Source organism: Lactuca virosa, chromosome 7, assembly GCF_052849685.1.
Source record: "Lactuca virosa cultivar CGN04683 chromosome 7, Lactuca_virosa_CGN04683_v6, whole genome shotgun sequence".
In the NCBI taxonomy this organism is placed as follows: domain Eukaryota; kingdom Viridiplantae; phylum Streptophyta; class Magnoliopsida; order Asterales; family Asteraceae; genus Lactuca; species Lactuca virosa.
The window spans coordinates 49,725,430-49,740,855 of record NC_136432.1 but is presented as its reverse complement, the minus strand read 5'-3'; the positions used below and the strand labels follow the sequence as shown (position 1 = coordinate 49,740,855).

The window sequence follows — 15,426 nt, the reverse complement described above, 5'->3', positions numbered from 1 at the left end:
TTTTTGATTTAATCAGTTCAGTTTTTTTGGTTTTTTACATCTTAAAACTAACCATAACCAAACCAAATAAGGTTCAGTTTAATCGGTTTTGGTTAATTCAGTTCCGGTTAATTCGGTTCGGTTTACCGTTTAAACCGAATAAATTTTCGCATGTAAAAATAAATATTCAACTAAAAGAAAAAATTACTAAAATTTTACCAAATGAAAAGAAATACATTAATACATAACATATGATATTTAAGTCTTTCACGATATGTTTTGAAGTGTCGATTTAGTTATACAAGTTGTAAATGGTAGTTAATATAACTTCACTCGTATATGAAGAGAAAAAAAAATGACCGAAGGTTAATTAATATTTAGCTAATTAGTTGTTTTTTTTAATACAATATATAAACAATTATAAATTTATAATGGTTAACAATTACATAATAAGTTATCAAAATCTTTTTTAGTAACAAATCCATCAATTTAAATATAAAATGTTAATTTACAGATATAAAGTTATAAACTATAAAAATATATATTAATTAAATAGTTTATTCAGTTTTTTCCGTTTAAACAAAATAATAAAAATTTAACTAAAATCAAACCAAATAAAGTATCCTTATTGGGTTAACCAAACCGAATTAACCAAATAACCGAATAACCTGAACCAAATAAACCAAACATCATTTAGTTCGGTTATTCGGTTTCGGTATTTTATCACAATGTCACAAGATATTGCTTAAAAATGTGGCGATGGCAAGACCATTGAAATTGGCCAAAATCACATGGGTTTGGGTGGATTCTGGTGACATGAGTCGTTTACAATTACAATTTTCATCACAATTCCAAATTTACAAGAGAGATCAAAGATAGAAAAGTAACAACTACAAAGCTACAAATTGATTATAAGTCTGTTGGAAGACCTTAACAATAAGTTGATGATATTCATCACAATTTAATGTCAAATAACAAGCCAAGAGTTCCTCCAGCTGGTCTCGTTGCCTGATTCCTTTCACTATCATCATCTCCATCATCGACTCTCTAAAGTCCATCTCTGGATCAAATGAGCTTTTCACAATTGCATTGCAATCGAGACTGATACTAAATGCATTCATCTCTTTCATCTTCAACCTCGTTCTCTTCATGTTTTCAAGAGCTTTGATTCTGCGTTCAACCCTGGTTTGTGTTCTTGGAGAATGAGCATTTACTTTACGACTCTGCTTTAACCTTCTCCGCTGTTTCTCATTCTTCAACATGATCTCATCCGTTTTCATGTTTTTATCCGATTTCAAGAAAGTCTTCAGATTATCTGCAGACGTTTCTTGAATTACGATGTCGGGTTTGCTTTCAAACACAACTTTTTTCACTGATTCTGTGGAACCCACTTTCCCTTTTCTTGATTCTTCATCAACAAACTCTCTCATTGTTCTTCCAATCGAAGACTTCTTGAAACCTCCACAACTTACTGGAGAAACATTGAGCCGATGATCTGAATTCCACAGTATCTCCTCATCTTCATACCTTTCTTTATCAAACGAAATCCTCCAATAAGAGCCATCATCATCACCATGGTGCACTCGACCTTTATTCCATTTCCTTTGAGCATTTCCTGATTTGGGTTCTGCGCTATCTTTCATCTTCTTGAACCTCAAAAACCATGTCTTCAGTGAGACAATGTTTGTCGTCTGAAAGGTTTTCTTTCTTCCCCAATTCATAATTTCTTTTTGTCTCTCTCTCTCTTTTAAGTGGAAGATTCAGAGTTATATAGAATGGATTGGATTTGTTGAAAGTGAGGACTTAAATGGATAGTTGCTATGTCGGCAATTGACCACTGTAGCTCTTGACTTGTTGTTTTTAAGTTTAAAAGAAAGGCCCGCCATAGATACTGTTACCACTTTACTTCACGTTTTCATTTTACTTAAGACTTGTTGTCCTTTGCTTTTTGTAGCATAATTGTTCTAAATAATGGAGACCAATTTTGTCCTTGCCCTGTCTGTAGAAGGCATGACCTAAGCATGTTTCTTACATGACATGATTGTTTTACGTACTTTTTAGGTTATTTTCAATGATTAAGATGAATAGGATGAGTATCTTAATTTTAGTTTATCGCACGTTAAACTTATAAAGTTAGCTTAAGTTATTTTATTTAATTTCTTTTGAATGTATGAGAGATTGAAAAGATTGCAAAATTTGTTCAAGAAGTTATTGATATTTATTAGAGTTTTAATATAATGCATGTGAAACACAAAGTAATGTTATTTTGTTACGTTGTAGGTAACAATGCCTAAAAGACCTATGTTTGTATACATGGATATTTGTTGTTCTAGTTGAAAGTTTTGTTGTGTTTTGATATAAACAGTGTTCTAGGAAATATTTTTCAGTTTTTATGTTTACTAAAAATATTTTAACTGAATCTCGAGCCTAACTAGACACAATCTAAAACCCAACTCAAATAAGCAAGATGAGCTAAAATTTTTGTAATTAAATAGGTTGAGTTAGGGTTGAAATCAATTCCATCAAAATATATTTTTATATGAACTTTATAGTTTATGTAATATTTTAATCAAACACTTTTAAAACACTAAACCTGTTATGTACACCCTTTTTGGAGCCTTCGAGAGTTCGAGCAAGATTCTAGCAAAGTAGAGAAGCAAGTTGAAAGTAAAATGCAATGAAATTGGAGTTATAATGTTATTTGTATAATTAACATAGAGCAAAGCCAACTCCTAAGAAGTTGGAACATTATTTCGACAAATAATTTGTAATTGTACTTAGCTTTGAATAACTAATTCGGTTTGTAACTTATTTAACTAACTCTAAATGTTTTTAAGATAAGGTTTGGAGATTTAAAACAATAAAGTGAGGTTAACCTTTCTATTAAAAATAAATGAGGTAGACTAAATGTTTTAAAAACCGGTTTTTTAGTTGAACCGGTACTCTGACCGGTTCCCGGTTTAACCGGTTCGACCGCCGGGTTAACCGGTTTCTATAAGTTTCATCTTTTTTCCTATTTTTCTATACATACATACATACATAAATAATGAATTTGACGTTTACAAGTTCAAATATTAAAAATACATATAAAAATAAGTTGTGGATCAATCCAAATACATTAAAATAACACATAATCATAAATTTTAGTGTTTTACATCAATGATATACATCAAAAAGAAAATAAAATATAATACCGAAACAAAATATAGTTTTAGATGAATACAAACACATCAAAAAACTTTATAAAATTTACCACATGTTTTTATTTAGAGAAACTAAATAGATTTGAAAAAAAATCACCAAAGTTTATTATGCAAATGATTCGTTTCCATGTATTTTTATTCGGTTTAACCAGTTCAACCGGTTTATTTTGACCGGTTCAACCGGGTTTTTCTAAAAACCGGCCGGTTCAATCTGGTTCAGAATTCGACGTAAAATCGATGATAGTTGAATCGCTTCCTTCCCCAGTTCCCGGTCCAACCGGTTCGACCGGCCGGTTCAAACCGGTTTTTAAAACATTGGGTAGACTCAAGGCCAATCCGTTTATCTAACAAACAGTGACGGATGTAAGGGTTTTATGGGATGCATGCACCCCATTTGACATGCATTTTTACCTTAAATTTCATATAGAAAAATTATAAATATGCTAGATCTTACACTACTACAAAAAAAGCAAAAAGGACCCGGTTAAATACCATAAAGGACCCAGTTTGCAACCGGGTTTTTGATGGGGCGAGTCCTATCAGTGAAATATAATAGGGCCCGATTTTACAACCGGGTCTTAGTAAGCTATTACAACCCGGTTCCATACATAAAACCGGGTTTTTTTCATGGAAGACAATACGTACTATATGCCTACAAAGCTCGGTTCTAAGCCATACCAGGTTCTATCACACAAGTCAAAAATAGATCTTGTTTGTTCATATAGCCCAGTTCTGTTATATGCAACCAGGTCTTTTTACTTACTGTTTTATATTTTTTCTGTTAGATCTATAAACCCAATACTAAGATGCTTACTGTTACATTTCAAACTTTGCATTTAATGTATCCAAATAAAGAAATCCTTTTATTAATTTCCAATGGATTTTTACATATTTACATCCACTAACACTAGAATCCAACCTTAACAAGATGTTCACATATATACCCCATGTAAAGAATTTTGACACCAATCTCATTGCCACACCCCGCTTCCTACAACCATCAATTTGTTCATGTTGTTCACTTGAATCACCCCAATATATACAAGCTGATCAAACTAGATGTGCACCCGAACACTCATGCTTCTTGATGATAAATGTCCATCAAGCTTATCGACACCTACTGAGAGAAAACAGAGCATTCTTAAGCAAACTGTGAATGAAAATGTGCTTTTACATAGAAACAAAAATATCAAAAATACATACATTGCTACCTTAGTATCTTAGTCTTCGAACCTGGTCATCTTAGGTGCATGAACATGACTTCCCAACTGTTTATCATATTCAACATAATATCAATAATCACAAAAGGAAAAAGACCAGTCAAATTCTTACAATTTTTCAGCGCTCATAATCAACAGTAGCAGCCTCAATCTTCTCGCGTCATTCCAGTTACTTTTCAAAATTCCATCAACCAATTTTCTTCACGACCTTTCCTCAGTTTCTACAACAAAAATAGTCACCATGAGGTGTATATGACTCCATGTCTACAACCACTTATGGGGCATAAAATATAAATAGGATGTTACATAAATAGAAATGAAAAAGGAATGGGGAAAAATGAAAAACTAAGCAAACATTGGACAATACTTTCTACTGCATAGAAAATGGGAGAAGGATGTTATATTCAACAGCTAAACCAACATATGAATAAGAAAAAAAATAACTAAACAATTATTGGACTAAAAATATAAGTAGGGTGCTATACAAAAAAACAAAACCAATAATTAAATTAAAAAACAAAAGCTACACCAATAAAATACATTAAAAAAGTAAACAACAATAGATGAAAGTAGAATGCTATACTAGATACGACTGATAATGGAAGCCTTATGAAAAAAAATCCTTTCAGGAACCTTGTCCAAGGATTGTTGGTAAGAAACTACAAATAAACCTATTTCTTAAGAACATTGTCCAAAAATACCACTGATAATTGTAAAGTGTAATAGAAAACATACCACAGAAACTGTAAGTGGGATGCTACACTGATTGGAAATCTTTCACCATATGCTGCGAAAAATACTCTCAAAAACTTGTTAAGATGGAAAATAAAAGTATGCAATCATAAATAAAAATATTCAATCATGAGTAAGTAAAAGAACGCGTTTGATGAATCGCCTTACAGTATTGATACTTTTTTCCTCCGGTGCCATAAATGATGTTTCTCGCAATGTTATTTTCATTAGACTCGGGACTCCTATGAACTTAAAAAATAAAAAATAATTCATAAATCACATAATGTCTTCAAGAAACCAGCCATGTATTGTTGCAGGTTATATTTCAGAGACATTTTAGGCATTTTCATACTCGTGTTATGTTTGCAAACTCTAATACGATTTAGATTTTTGAACCAAACATTGTATATTTTGCCCTGGTTTATAGTTGACGAGATAGAAAAAATACCAATAGCCATCAATCCAATAATTAGCCCTGATCAGATATGCATAAATTTAACCAAAACAAAGGATCAATGACTCAAGTCGTCTAAATGGATTCCAAAACTCGATATACATAAAGAATGATTATCAGTCAAAATGGTACCTCAGTAGCGTGGCTCTAGTTAGCGGCGAGAGAGATTCGATTTCACATTGCTTCAGAGTATTAGGATCAAAGCGGCGATAAAGCATCGAATTCATATTGTTTTAAAGTATTAGGGTTTTAGATCGGTGGTTCCTAACTTCCTAAGGTAGTCGCATTCACAGAGTATCTTGGAATTGAAATCATATATTTGGTCAAATGACGGGAGAACAAAAATTGGAAGGCGGGATAATGAAAATTGACGGAGGATATCGAAAATTGATAGGCGGTGTTTTTTTAATTGAAGTTGGTGTTGGCGACTTGGCGTAGTCACAAGAGGGCTTTCTAAAGACTTTCCTTTTGATGTTCGTTCAGAAGTAAAAGCACATGAGAAACATCAAAAGATCTTAAATGGCTTATTTTTTTATATGATAATATACAAAAATATCATATGTTAAGAGAAACATACATTTTACATGTTACAAGCTAATGGTGATAAAGCAAAAAATTACATCAAAAGTCTTGTAACACACATATTGAAATATTAAAATAAATTAAAATTTTCTAAACAAAATGCCTAGTCTCTTTTACGTCTTTGTGGTGTTTTCTATTGGAATGTATTTCGTTGTCATTCGTCCTACAAACATAACAAATTATGTTAATACTTTGGTTATGCTAGATTAATGCAAATTTACAATCAACTCGGTGTGTTTCATATCGACTAACTTGTTTATTACCTTCCAAAGTATGTGGTTTTATGATATCCATATTCCTTCGTTACGGTCTGATCGTAAGTACGTAGTCTCATCCATATAATCATTTGAAGATGGAGTGCCGACAAAATACGGGGGTAGCTCATTTAATTAATTGTATTTTCCTCGTCCGCAACATTATTAACACCAAGTTATAGAATTTGATAGCATAAGGTGTTTGTTTTTGTAACATCCCATTTTCCAAGTCCAAAAATTTCGATTTTTACATAACAACGTAGAAAACATTCATAAGAAAATATCATGAAGTCATGTCATTTCGTAAAAACCATAATCTCATGTCTCAAAATCATATCATAAAAGTAGTGACAATGTCATAGTACAATCCCAAGAAATCACATAATGCGGAATCCAATGTGTGTATGATGTGCAGCTACCGCGCCGGCTCCTTCCCCTTCGCTGAAGAGGTACCTGAAACAAAACTGAAAACTGTAAGCACGAAGCTTAGTGAGTTCCCACATCGTACCACATACCATACAATCACATAGCATACATACTGCCAGGCAATTCTGGGGTGCCCGACCTACCCGGTACGACCATTCTGGGGTGCCGACCTACCCGTGTCAAGCCATTCTGGGGTGTTGACCTACCCGTGTCGAGCCATTCTGGGGTGCTGACCTACCCTTCGGTCCTCACAACCGAACCTCGGGGACTATTCCACCCCCTACTACTGCTATCGCATATATCATAACATAACCTACTGTCAGACATATCTGGGGTGCCTAACCTACACTTCGGTCCTAACAACCGAACTTGGGGACTATTCCCCTCCTACTACCGCTATCACATATAACATATCATGCCAGCATATAAACATATCATCACATATTGTCAGACATATCTGGGGTGCCTGACCTACCCTTCGGTCCTAACAACCGAACTCTACTACTATCATATATAACATATCATGCCAGCGTATAACATATCAGGTAGTAGCAAACCTATATGATATGACAAAGACAATCATCCAACATACAACTCCTACTGGTGGGCCGGCATTGTGGCCGTATACCCACCGCTACTGGAAGGTAACTCACCTCGCAAGGCTGACTGCTGAAAAGCTGATCGGCAAATGTCTGACTGCTGGTCCGGTGATCCTCCGGCTATAAATCCATAAAACACTTAGTCAGACACTGCTCCGGTGACCCTGAAATGATGAAACTGTATAATGAAATCCCAAACTATACATATTATAGTTTGCATGCATGTTATGTACCTGTTTTATGTCTAGTTCTGAAAACTATGCAATTATGGTTGAAGGTTGAAAACTTCCCTTATGCTCAGCACGTTACAAAAGGGATAAAATATTTAAATATTTTATAAAATGTGAAAATATTTAGTTGTTTTAATTGCATAAGTTTTTACCCTGTTGAAATCTTTTTGTATAAGTTTACAAATACTATTTATGTTTGGCTTGTATTTCCCCTGAAAACGTTAAAATCATAAAAGCATAGGGGTGTGAACTCACCTGCAGTGAGTGACTTGGATGAACGAAAGAGATAGGATGCTTGGTATGCCAAGTGAAGTCCCGAGCACAAACGGATCCTATTTAGCATATATTAACATATATAGGTATGCAATTAGTGTATATAACAACTAACATGTAAGGAACACAACCATAGGAAGTAGGAAACACTTTCAATGAAGTGTTAGAACAACAAATGGGGGGCTAAAAGATTATCACGGTCACGCAAGAGGATTTCACGGCCCTATGGAGGGTTCACGGCCCAAGAACACATGAGTGTTCACGGCCCTCATGAAGGGTTCACGACCGTGAACTCTTGAAGGTCTTGAAAAGATGATGAAAAGTAGTGAATCAATGGATGGAAGTAAGGGGTTTCAAGTATGAACAAGTATAGGGGATGAATGCTTATGTTTTTTAGGAGAAAAAAAGCCTTTGTGTGGATGATACTTGAGAGGATTCTTGGAGATCACGGCCAGGAGGATGAAGAATGATGAGAAAATGAGTCAAAACTTAACTAAGGCCCAAAAGTCCAAAGCCCAACCAAAGTACAAAAGCCCACTGTGAGGCGTACGCTCGGCGTACTCGACCGCCGGTACGCGCAACGTACCACTTGGTACGCCCAATGTACTGGGCTGCTTGCCACCCTAAGCCATTAAGTTCTTAATCCATTCAACCATAAGTTCTAACTCTCAAATCTCTTCCACTTTAGGGTTTTAATACGTAAAGTTGGCAACTTTAACCCTTAGCATGTCTTAACGGAACCCAACATCCATTTTTGTCCAACAAAGATCATAATAAGAACTTAAACTCATGCATGGACCAATAACAACCACCAATATGACATTTTTATGCATCAATAACCACAAAGAGGCTGAGATCTAACATATCTAACTCCTGAAGTTGCTCCAACACCGGTGTTGTCAGAAAGCATCTCAATGGCATTTTTGATGCTTGCAACAACCTCCATATCACTGATGAATTTCTTTATCCAATCAACGTCCTTAGTTGCTTCAGACGCAACTATACACATAGATTTTGTTATAAACATTGCAACCACTTCTTGCTTTGAACTTTTCCAAAAAATGGCTTCTCCTTTGAGGATGAACACGTATACTGATTGTGATCGAGAATCATCTCAATTAGTGTTGAAGTTGGCATCAATGTAACATATTACAACAAACTCTTCCATAAACTAGGGACATATCGTTAGTTCTTCTCAAGTACGTTTGTAACACTCCAAACCAGGTAGTTACCCTTTATGCCCTTAAAATGAATTTTCTTTGCAAATTGGTCCCGTTTGTACGTGGAGCGTACTCATGAGTACGCTTAACGTACTAGGGTGGAAAGAACATGGAGGTGAACCACGTACGCGGGGCGTACGTGACAGATGATCAAAAGCCCTAATTTCGGACTTGTGACATATTTAAGCAACCTTTTGTTGGATATAGTGTCTAAGTCCATAACTATATTTGGTATGTACTTGACCCGACCCGGCATGGTCCATTTGGGTTGCATGGCATTGCAATACTTGGATAGACCAAAATGAGAGAAAGGACACTTAAGGTTTATTAATATATTATAAGTACTAATATATTAATAATATTATTTAGTTAGTATTGGTCAAAGAATTAATCTGGAATTAATTAAGTGATCAAAAAGAGACTAATTAAATATATGGGGTTGATTGTGTAAATAATCTATTCTTGTATAGTGGGCTAATGATCCATGGTTTGTATGGATTGGGTTAAAACCCATAAGGTGCTCCATGGATAGTCCATGGAGGTTACAAACCCATGGATCATGGAATATGGAAAGCCATGACAATTAGGGTTTACATGGTGTAACCCTACTTGTGCCACAACTATATAAAGAACCCCATGCAAGCAAAATCGGCAATACTACAAGCAAGTAAAAGGGCTAGCCGATTTTTGAGTATAGTGAACTTCTCTCAAGGTTATTCCAAGTATTGTTGTGTTGTGTGAAGCATTTGAGACATCACATTTGGGGTGCTAGGCTCACAAAGTCATCAAGGAATCCAAGCTACTAAAAGGTATGTTATTCTACTTGGCTTTTGTATTACAAGTTCCCCATAACATGCTAGTTAGGAAGTAAACCTTGGAAAATCAATTTTGCATGTATTTTAGAGAAAACATAGATCCAAGGTTTCTAGGGTTGCATGTACACCATAGGAGTGTTAGAATGCTCAAAACCCAACACCTTTCACCATTTGGACCAAACCCTAATCAGCCTCCATAGCCTCATTTCGTCCCTTAACCCCATATGTCCTTATGTGTGTGGTTCTTGAGCTAAAAGAGTGTTTGGTGGCGATTTTTAGAGAGTATTCAAGAGGAAGAAGGTGGTGAGCAAGTCTTGGGTGACATTGAGCTTCTAGATCCTGCATCAAGCTCATCTCGAGGAACGTCTGGAGGTATAAAGTCAAAACCTTGTCATTCCTTTTGTTAGTTTGAGCTAAATTTTGGTTATGGAGTCCCTTTTTGGTTCTTGGACATTCTCTTGTGAGTTGAGCAACTCCATAGACTTTGATGGTCAAATCTAAGATCTTTGAGCATGCTATATGCATAAAGGTGCCATCTTGAGGGTTGTTTAGATGCCATGCATGAGTTTGAGGTCTTGTATGAAGTTTTAATGAGAATAATGAAGTTTTGGAGTCCCTCATGGCATGCAAGGGAATAAAGTTGCCAACTTTATGCCCTAGGACGTCTTGATGAGCTCATATATGATTTTGGACGTTAAAATCTCAAGTATTAAGCACTTAATGATCGTTAGTGCATAGCCAGCTTGTACGTCGAGCGTAATATTATGTACGCTGTGCGTACAACGAAAGGGCTTAGTATGCTAAGTGTAGTGGAGTGGTACGCTGGGCGTACGCGCCTTAGATGGACTTGGGCTTCGTATGGGCTTATGAACTTATTGGGCTTTATTTAGTGTAGAACTGGTCCCATTTATGGTTAGTGGACTGTTATTTTGAATTTGGGCCATACTTGTATTGGTTAGGCTTGTTGGGCCATGTGGCCCATTAATAACTTTTACCTTGGATTCTAGGCCCACTAATAAAGGAAGGACTTTTGGGCTACCATGAAAGGACTTATTCTTAGGTCTTTGGGCTCTTTGACTAAGTTGAACTATAATCCTAATTTATGGTTATTCATATTATTGTTTCAGTGTGAGGTTTCAGACTGTTAGGCGAGCAACTTTTGTTTTCAGTAGATTGAGTTGAGTCTTCTCACCATACCAATGAGTCTAAGGCACCAAGGTTGGCCCATATTTATTATGAAGCTTTAATAGTTGTATGTACGGTGAATGTGTGATATATTGTGTTATGTGTTTATGTAAAGACCATGGGGGAACCCATGACAAATGTTGAAGACCATGGGGGGAGCCCATGACCCATTGGTATAAGACCATGGGGGTAGCCCATGACATTCTGGATGAAGACCATGGAGGGAGTCCATGACATCTCTATGTGTATGTTTGCATGCCATTATGTGGATATTTGGTTGGGTATGTTTGGGGAGCTCATTAAGCATTAACTTACATTTTGTTGGTTGTTTCAAGTACTTTGAAATATAAGGGCAAGGGCCCGACATAATGGCGCGACGTGCAATCTCCAACATTTTTCCCCACTAGTGATATGGACGCTTTGATCTTTCTGAACAAAATGTTTATGTATTGGAACTTGTAGAAACAAATTGTGATCAAAACTTTTAATTACTAAATGGGAATTTTTAATATTTAAATGAAAAATGTTTACTTAGATTTTGGGCTGTTACAACTTAAGGATGTTCTTTACATCTATCCAATGTTTTTCGCCAGGACAATGCATATGCTACATCCTACCTAGTGCATGTCATGGCATGGTAGTGTTCATCAAATTTTACATTATATGGAAAACTTTGACACTGATATCAAAGAAGCTAACTCCATCCACCGTAGCATCCTTATTTATGCAACCTCCATCTTTATCTCATGCTCTTTCAGATTCATACAACCTACTTGGCCTTACAACTACTCTATAAAGTTCGTCTTCTATGTAGAGTTCAATTTCATACACATGGTGTCTTAATTTTTTCGCTTTAAAATGGTGTTCCATTTCATTTCGATTTGGAATTGCAAGAACTTGAAGCTAGTGTTTGATTTAAATTATGATGGTGGTTCGTTTTATTTTTGTGATGGTGTTCGTTTTGTTTTAGATTGTGTTCTATTTTTTTCCATGTGAGAGGAGGTGTAGTGTCAGTGTCACATTAGTCTTATGATGAGATGACCCCTTCAATTGCAGAAAAATGGTTTTATTGACAAAAAAATTAAATGTTTATACACTTCCAATGCAAAAAAAAATAAAAAAAATAAAAATAAAAATAAAAAATAAAAAAATCCAGACCATTTAAAACCAAACCTAATACCTTGTTTACTAATAATGACATTATTCCAAAAAAATTAAGATTACTTTTCTGCCGATTGATACCATTGTGATTTCCCTCCCAAACAAAATTTCCCTTCCCGCCAATGAATTTTGTATTCCCTCCAAATATATGTATACATATATGATATATCTCCTTCCTTATTCAGCTTGTGTTTTGATTTTACCCCATCCTCCATATACAAATTAGATATTCCGATAACTACTTAATGAGTATGCTATTAAGGAAGGGTTAATAGAAGGGGTTAAACGCTATCCATTTCTCATCTCTGTCACAAAGATTTGTATCCCCATTTATCTGTTATAAAGATCATCGAAAGGGCAAGACTCATACTGGTAGGGTGCATATTATGTATTTCACATTTTTTTTTTTCATTTTAATTATATGCAATTCGAATTCAGAAGTTCAAATTTAAATCATTCCTATTGACGATAAAAGTACATCCCTTTTAATTTTGTTAAATTAATCTTAGATTTTGAATCCCTCTGTTTCTTTGGTTTTCCTTGACGAACTTGAGCTTATTGTTGCAATCGTTGTTCTATACGTGTTTGCAAATGTGTGTTGTATAATCTCACTTCAGATTTCACTTGGATTCTGTTGAGAAGTAATTATAAATGATTTTTAACTAAATTCTTTTCCCATTCTACGAATTTCTGCACAAATTTGACTTGATTCTTGAAGATTGGTTACAAAACATTTCAGTTTCTGTCTTAATTCTTGATTTGGCACTTGAAATTTGATTTTTGAAACACGTTTTTGAATTCCTGGTTGTTTGATACAATGATACTTTTGACGAGAGGTTAAAAGAAAAGAAAGAAAAGTAAAGTGAAGAATAGATGCTGATGAGAAGACGAACTAGAGATTGATGCTGCAAAGAATCCTTCTAAGTCGGTAGGGAGTTTTGCGGTAAAAGAATTACTGAAAAGTTGTTATTGCAAATCTGTTGGGGAAAGGAAATATTTATGAAATGGAAATAAGAAAGTCGATATATCTGATCGGTAAAGGGACACGTGGGTTTCTTTTGCTGTTATGGAGGCAAATTGATGAGATTGAGATTAAGTGGTTTGCCATTTCCCTCCCTTATTAGTAGACCCCTTATAATTCGTGTACAAGATCATATAACTTGGTTATAATCTAAAAAACCGAAACATATTACTGTATACTCAAAAGCCCCGGTTGTTTTTATAAAAACCGGGTTATTTAATCAAAACATATGAACCGGTTTTTTGCTTTAAGGTGGGTCATATAACACTCCGTATTATAAAACCCGGTTGTTACAAAATAAAACCCGTTTATTTCAATAACCGGGTTTGTTTCAAGTCTTATTTCTTTAGGAGATTAGCTATCTCGAATCGGCCATATCTTGGAGATTTAAACGTGAGTAATCGAAGAACAGTCTGGGAACAAGAAATCTCATGTGGGCATAACAACTTGATCTTAACAGATATATGTCAAACTTAACTAATAATCAGAAAAGGTTATAGGTATACAACACTTTTTAGCGATTTATAGAGATAAACACCTATTAATTAGATATACTATTGTGTCGTAATCACTTTGTATTAGTTGTCTTTCAGATATATATTAGGTCCAGTTAAGGATACGATCTAATATTATTATTACTTTTATCGCCTTTATTTGCTCTAAACGAGTGGCATGTTTATGGATGACCACAAAATGGATGAAGCACACATATGTTTGTGTGACACGTATAATTTTTTTTTTTTTCTAAACATGTAACATGTTTATGTGATACCACATGAAAGGATGAAACACCTATATCTTTATGTGACTTGTATTTATTTTCTTTAGACATGTGAAATGTTTTTGTGCTATCACATGAAATGATGCTAGCATTTAGGAAATTGAAAAAGTAAAAACTAAATGAGTATACGGATCATTTGTCGTTGATACAATAAAAAATAAACCTACCAATTTAGATGGCCAGGGTCACAAAGTAACTTCATATCGCTGTTACGACGCCATCTATCAAGATTCTTCTAACATGGTTGGCCACAAATAATATTATGACCAACCATCACGATGGGGATCCAACACATCTTTTCTATAATATAAGGATGTTTTTTGATTTTTGTTTAACCCGGTTATTAGGAAGGACTCATTGTTTTTTTTCTTTGACCACGTGCCTTTTGACTTGGTCCGCATCTTTTTGAATAAGTCTTTGTCCCTGCATTAATCAATATAAAAAATACGATAACAGTCACAAGATGTTGGCTAGTTCAAGATCTTTGGTTATTTAAGATATTAGTATATGCTCAAGTTGTTAGGCATAATAAAGTAAATGTGAAAATATTACCCATAACATAAATGTAATGACATAATTGAAAAAAAAAATACAGTGTTTAAATCGAAATTTTCAGAATACTTGGAGACTATATTGCAATTTAGGCAAATTCGTTACCGGGTAACAGACAGAACCAGCCATTTGGTTGATATTGCAATAAAATTGTAAATGTAATGACATAACTGATAAAAAAAAAGACGGTGTCAAAATCGAAATTTTCAGTAAACTTAGTGACTTTTTTCAATTTGCCCTAAATTTTTCACAAGGTACAACTCAATCAGGAAACAAGGGGGTGAGTTGTTTATAATTTACTATTTAAACATATTAAAAAAATGTGTAAAAAGGAGAATTCATAAATAATGAAGTTTCAATCCTATGTTTGACTATCTTAGTGTAACATTCGCATTTCAGGTATTTCCCTTTTTGCCCTCAAACTTAAAATCTTATGCATTTGGGTCCCTGGCCAGTACGTTGGGCGTACACTAGGAGTACGCTGGGCGTATTGGGTCGAGAAGCTGGCCGCAGAGGCATCCACATACGTTGGACATACGTGGAGTACGCGGGGCGTACGATCACTTAGGACACACCCTAATTTTTAGGATTCGAGCCCTATTTAAACACCTTAAGTTGCTCTTGGACCTTCTTATGACCAACCTCCACCTCTCCAAACCCTGAGAACGAAACCCTAATTGCCTTTTGAGTGTTTTGAGCTTGGAAGTGACCTTTGTGGGTGTTTTTGGTGATCTTGAAG

At 34.9% G+C, this 15,426-nt stretch overlaps 1 protein-coding gene and 1 long non-coding RNA gene across 7 annotated transcripts; both read right to left on the bottom strand.

Annotated features, from left to right (window-relative positions):
• Positions 1 to 702: 702 nt before the first annotated feature.
• On the bottom strand, positions 703 to 1,731 carry LOC145125847 (transcription repressor OFP2-like). Its single transcript, XM_079061247.1, has one exon. It carries the CDS (start codon positions 1,698 to 1,700, stop codon positions 870 to 872), a length of 831 nt encoding a protein of 276 aa, XP_078917373.1. The 5' UTR covers positions 1,701 to 1,731; the 3' UTR covers positions 703 to 869.
• A 2,272-nt stretch (positions 1,732 to 4,003) lies between these two features.
• LOC145125397 (uncharacterized) lies at positions 4,004 to 6,055 on the bottom strand. Of its 6 annotated transcripts, none has more exons than XR_013715965.1 (7): positions 5,721 to 6,055; positions 5,487 to 5,609; positions 5,303 to 5,383; positions 5,138 to 5,189; positions 4,515 to 4,623; positions 4,394 to 4,450; positions 4,004 to 4,299 (listed from the first exon to the last, which is right to left on the bottom strand). It is a non-coding gene; the product is annotated as an uncharacterized LOC145125397 (long non-coding RNA). The 6 variants fall into 6 exon arrangements; XR_013715967.1 differs by having other exon boundaries at positions 5,583 to 5,609; XR_013715966.1 differs by lacking the exon at positions 5,487 to 5,609 and having other exon boundaries at positions 4,004 to 4,302; positions 4,386 to 4,450.
• Between the last annotated feature and the right edge of the window lie 9,371 nt (positions 6,056 to 15,426).

Excerpts from the sequence above, each read along its gene's own strand:
- LOC145125847 (XM_079061247.1), bottom strand. The coding sequence starts at position 1,700 with ATGAATTGGGGAAGAAAGAAAACCTTTCAGACGACAAACATTGTCTCA.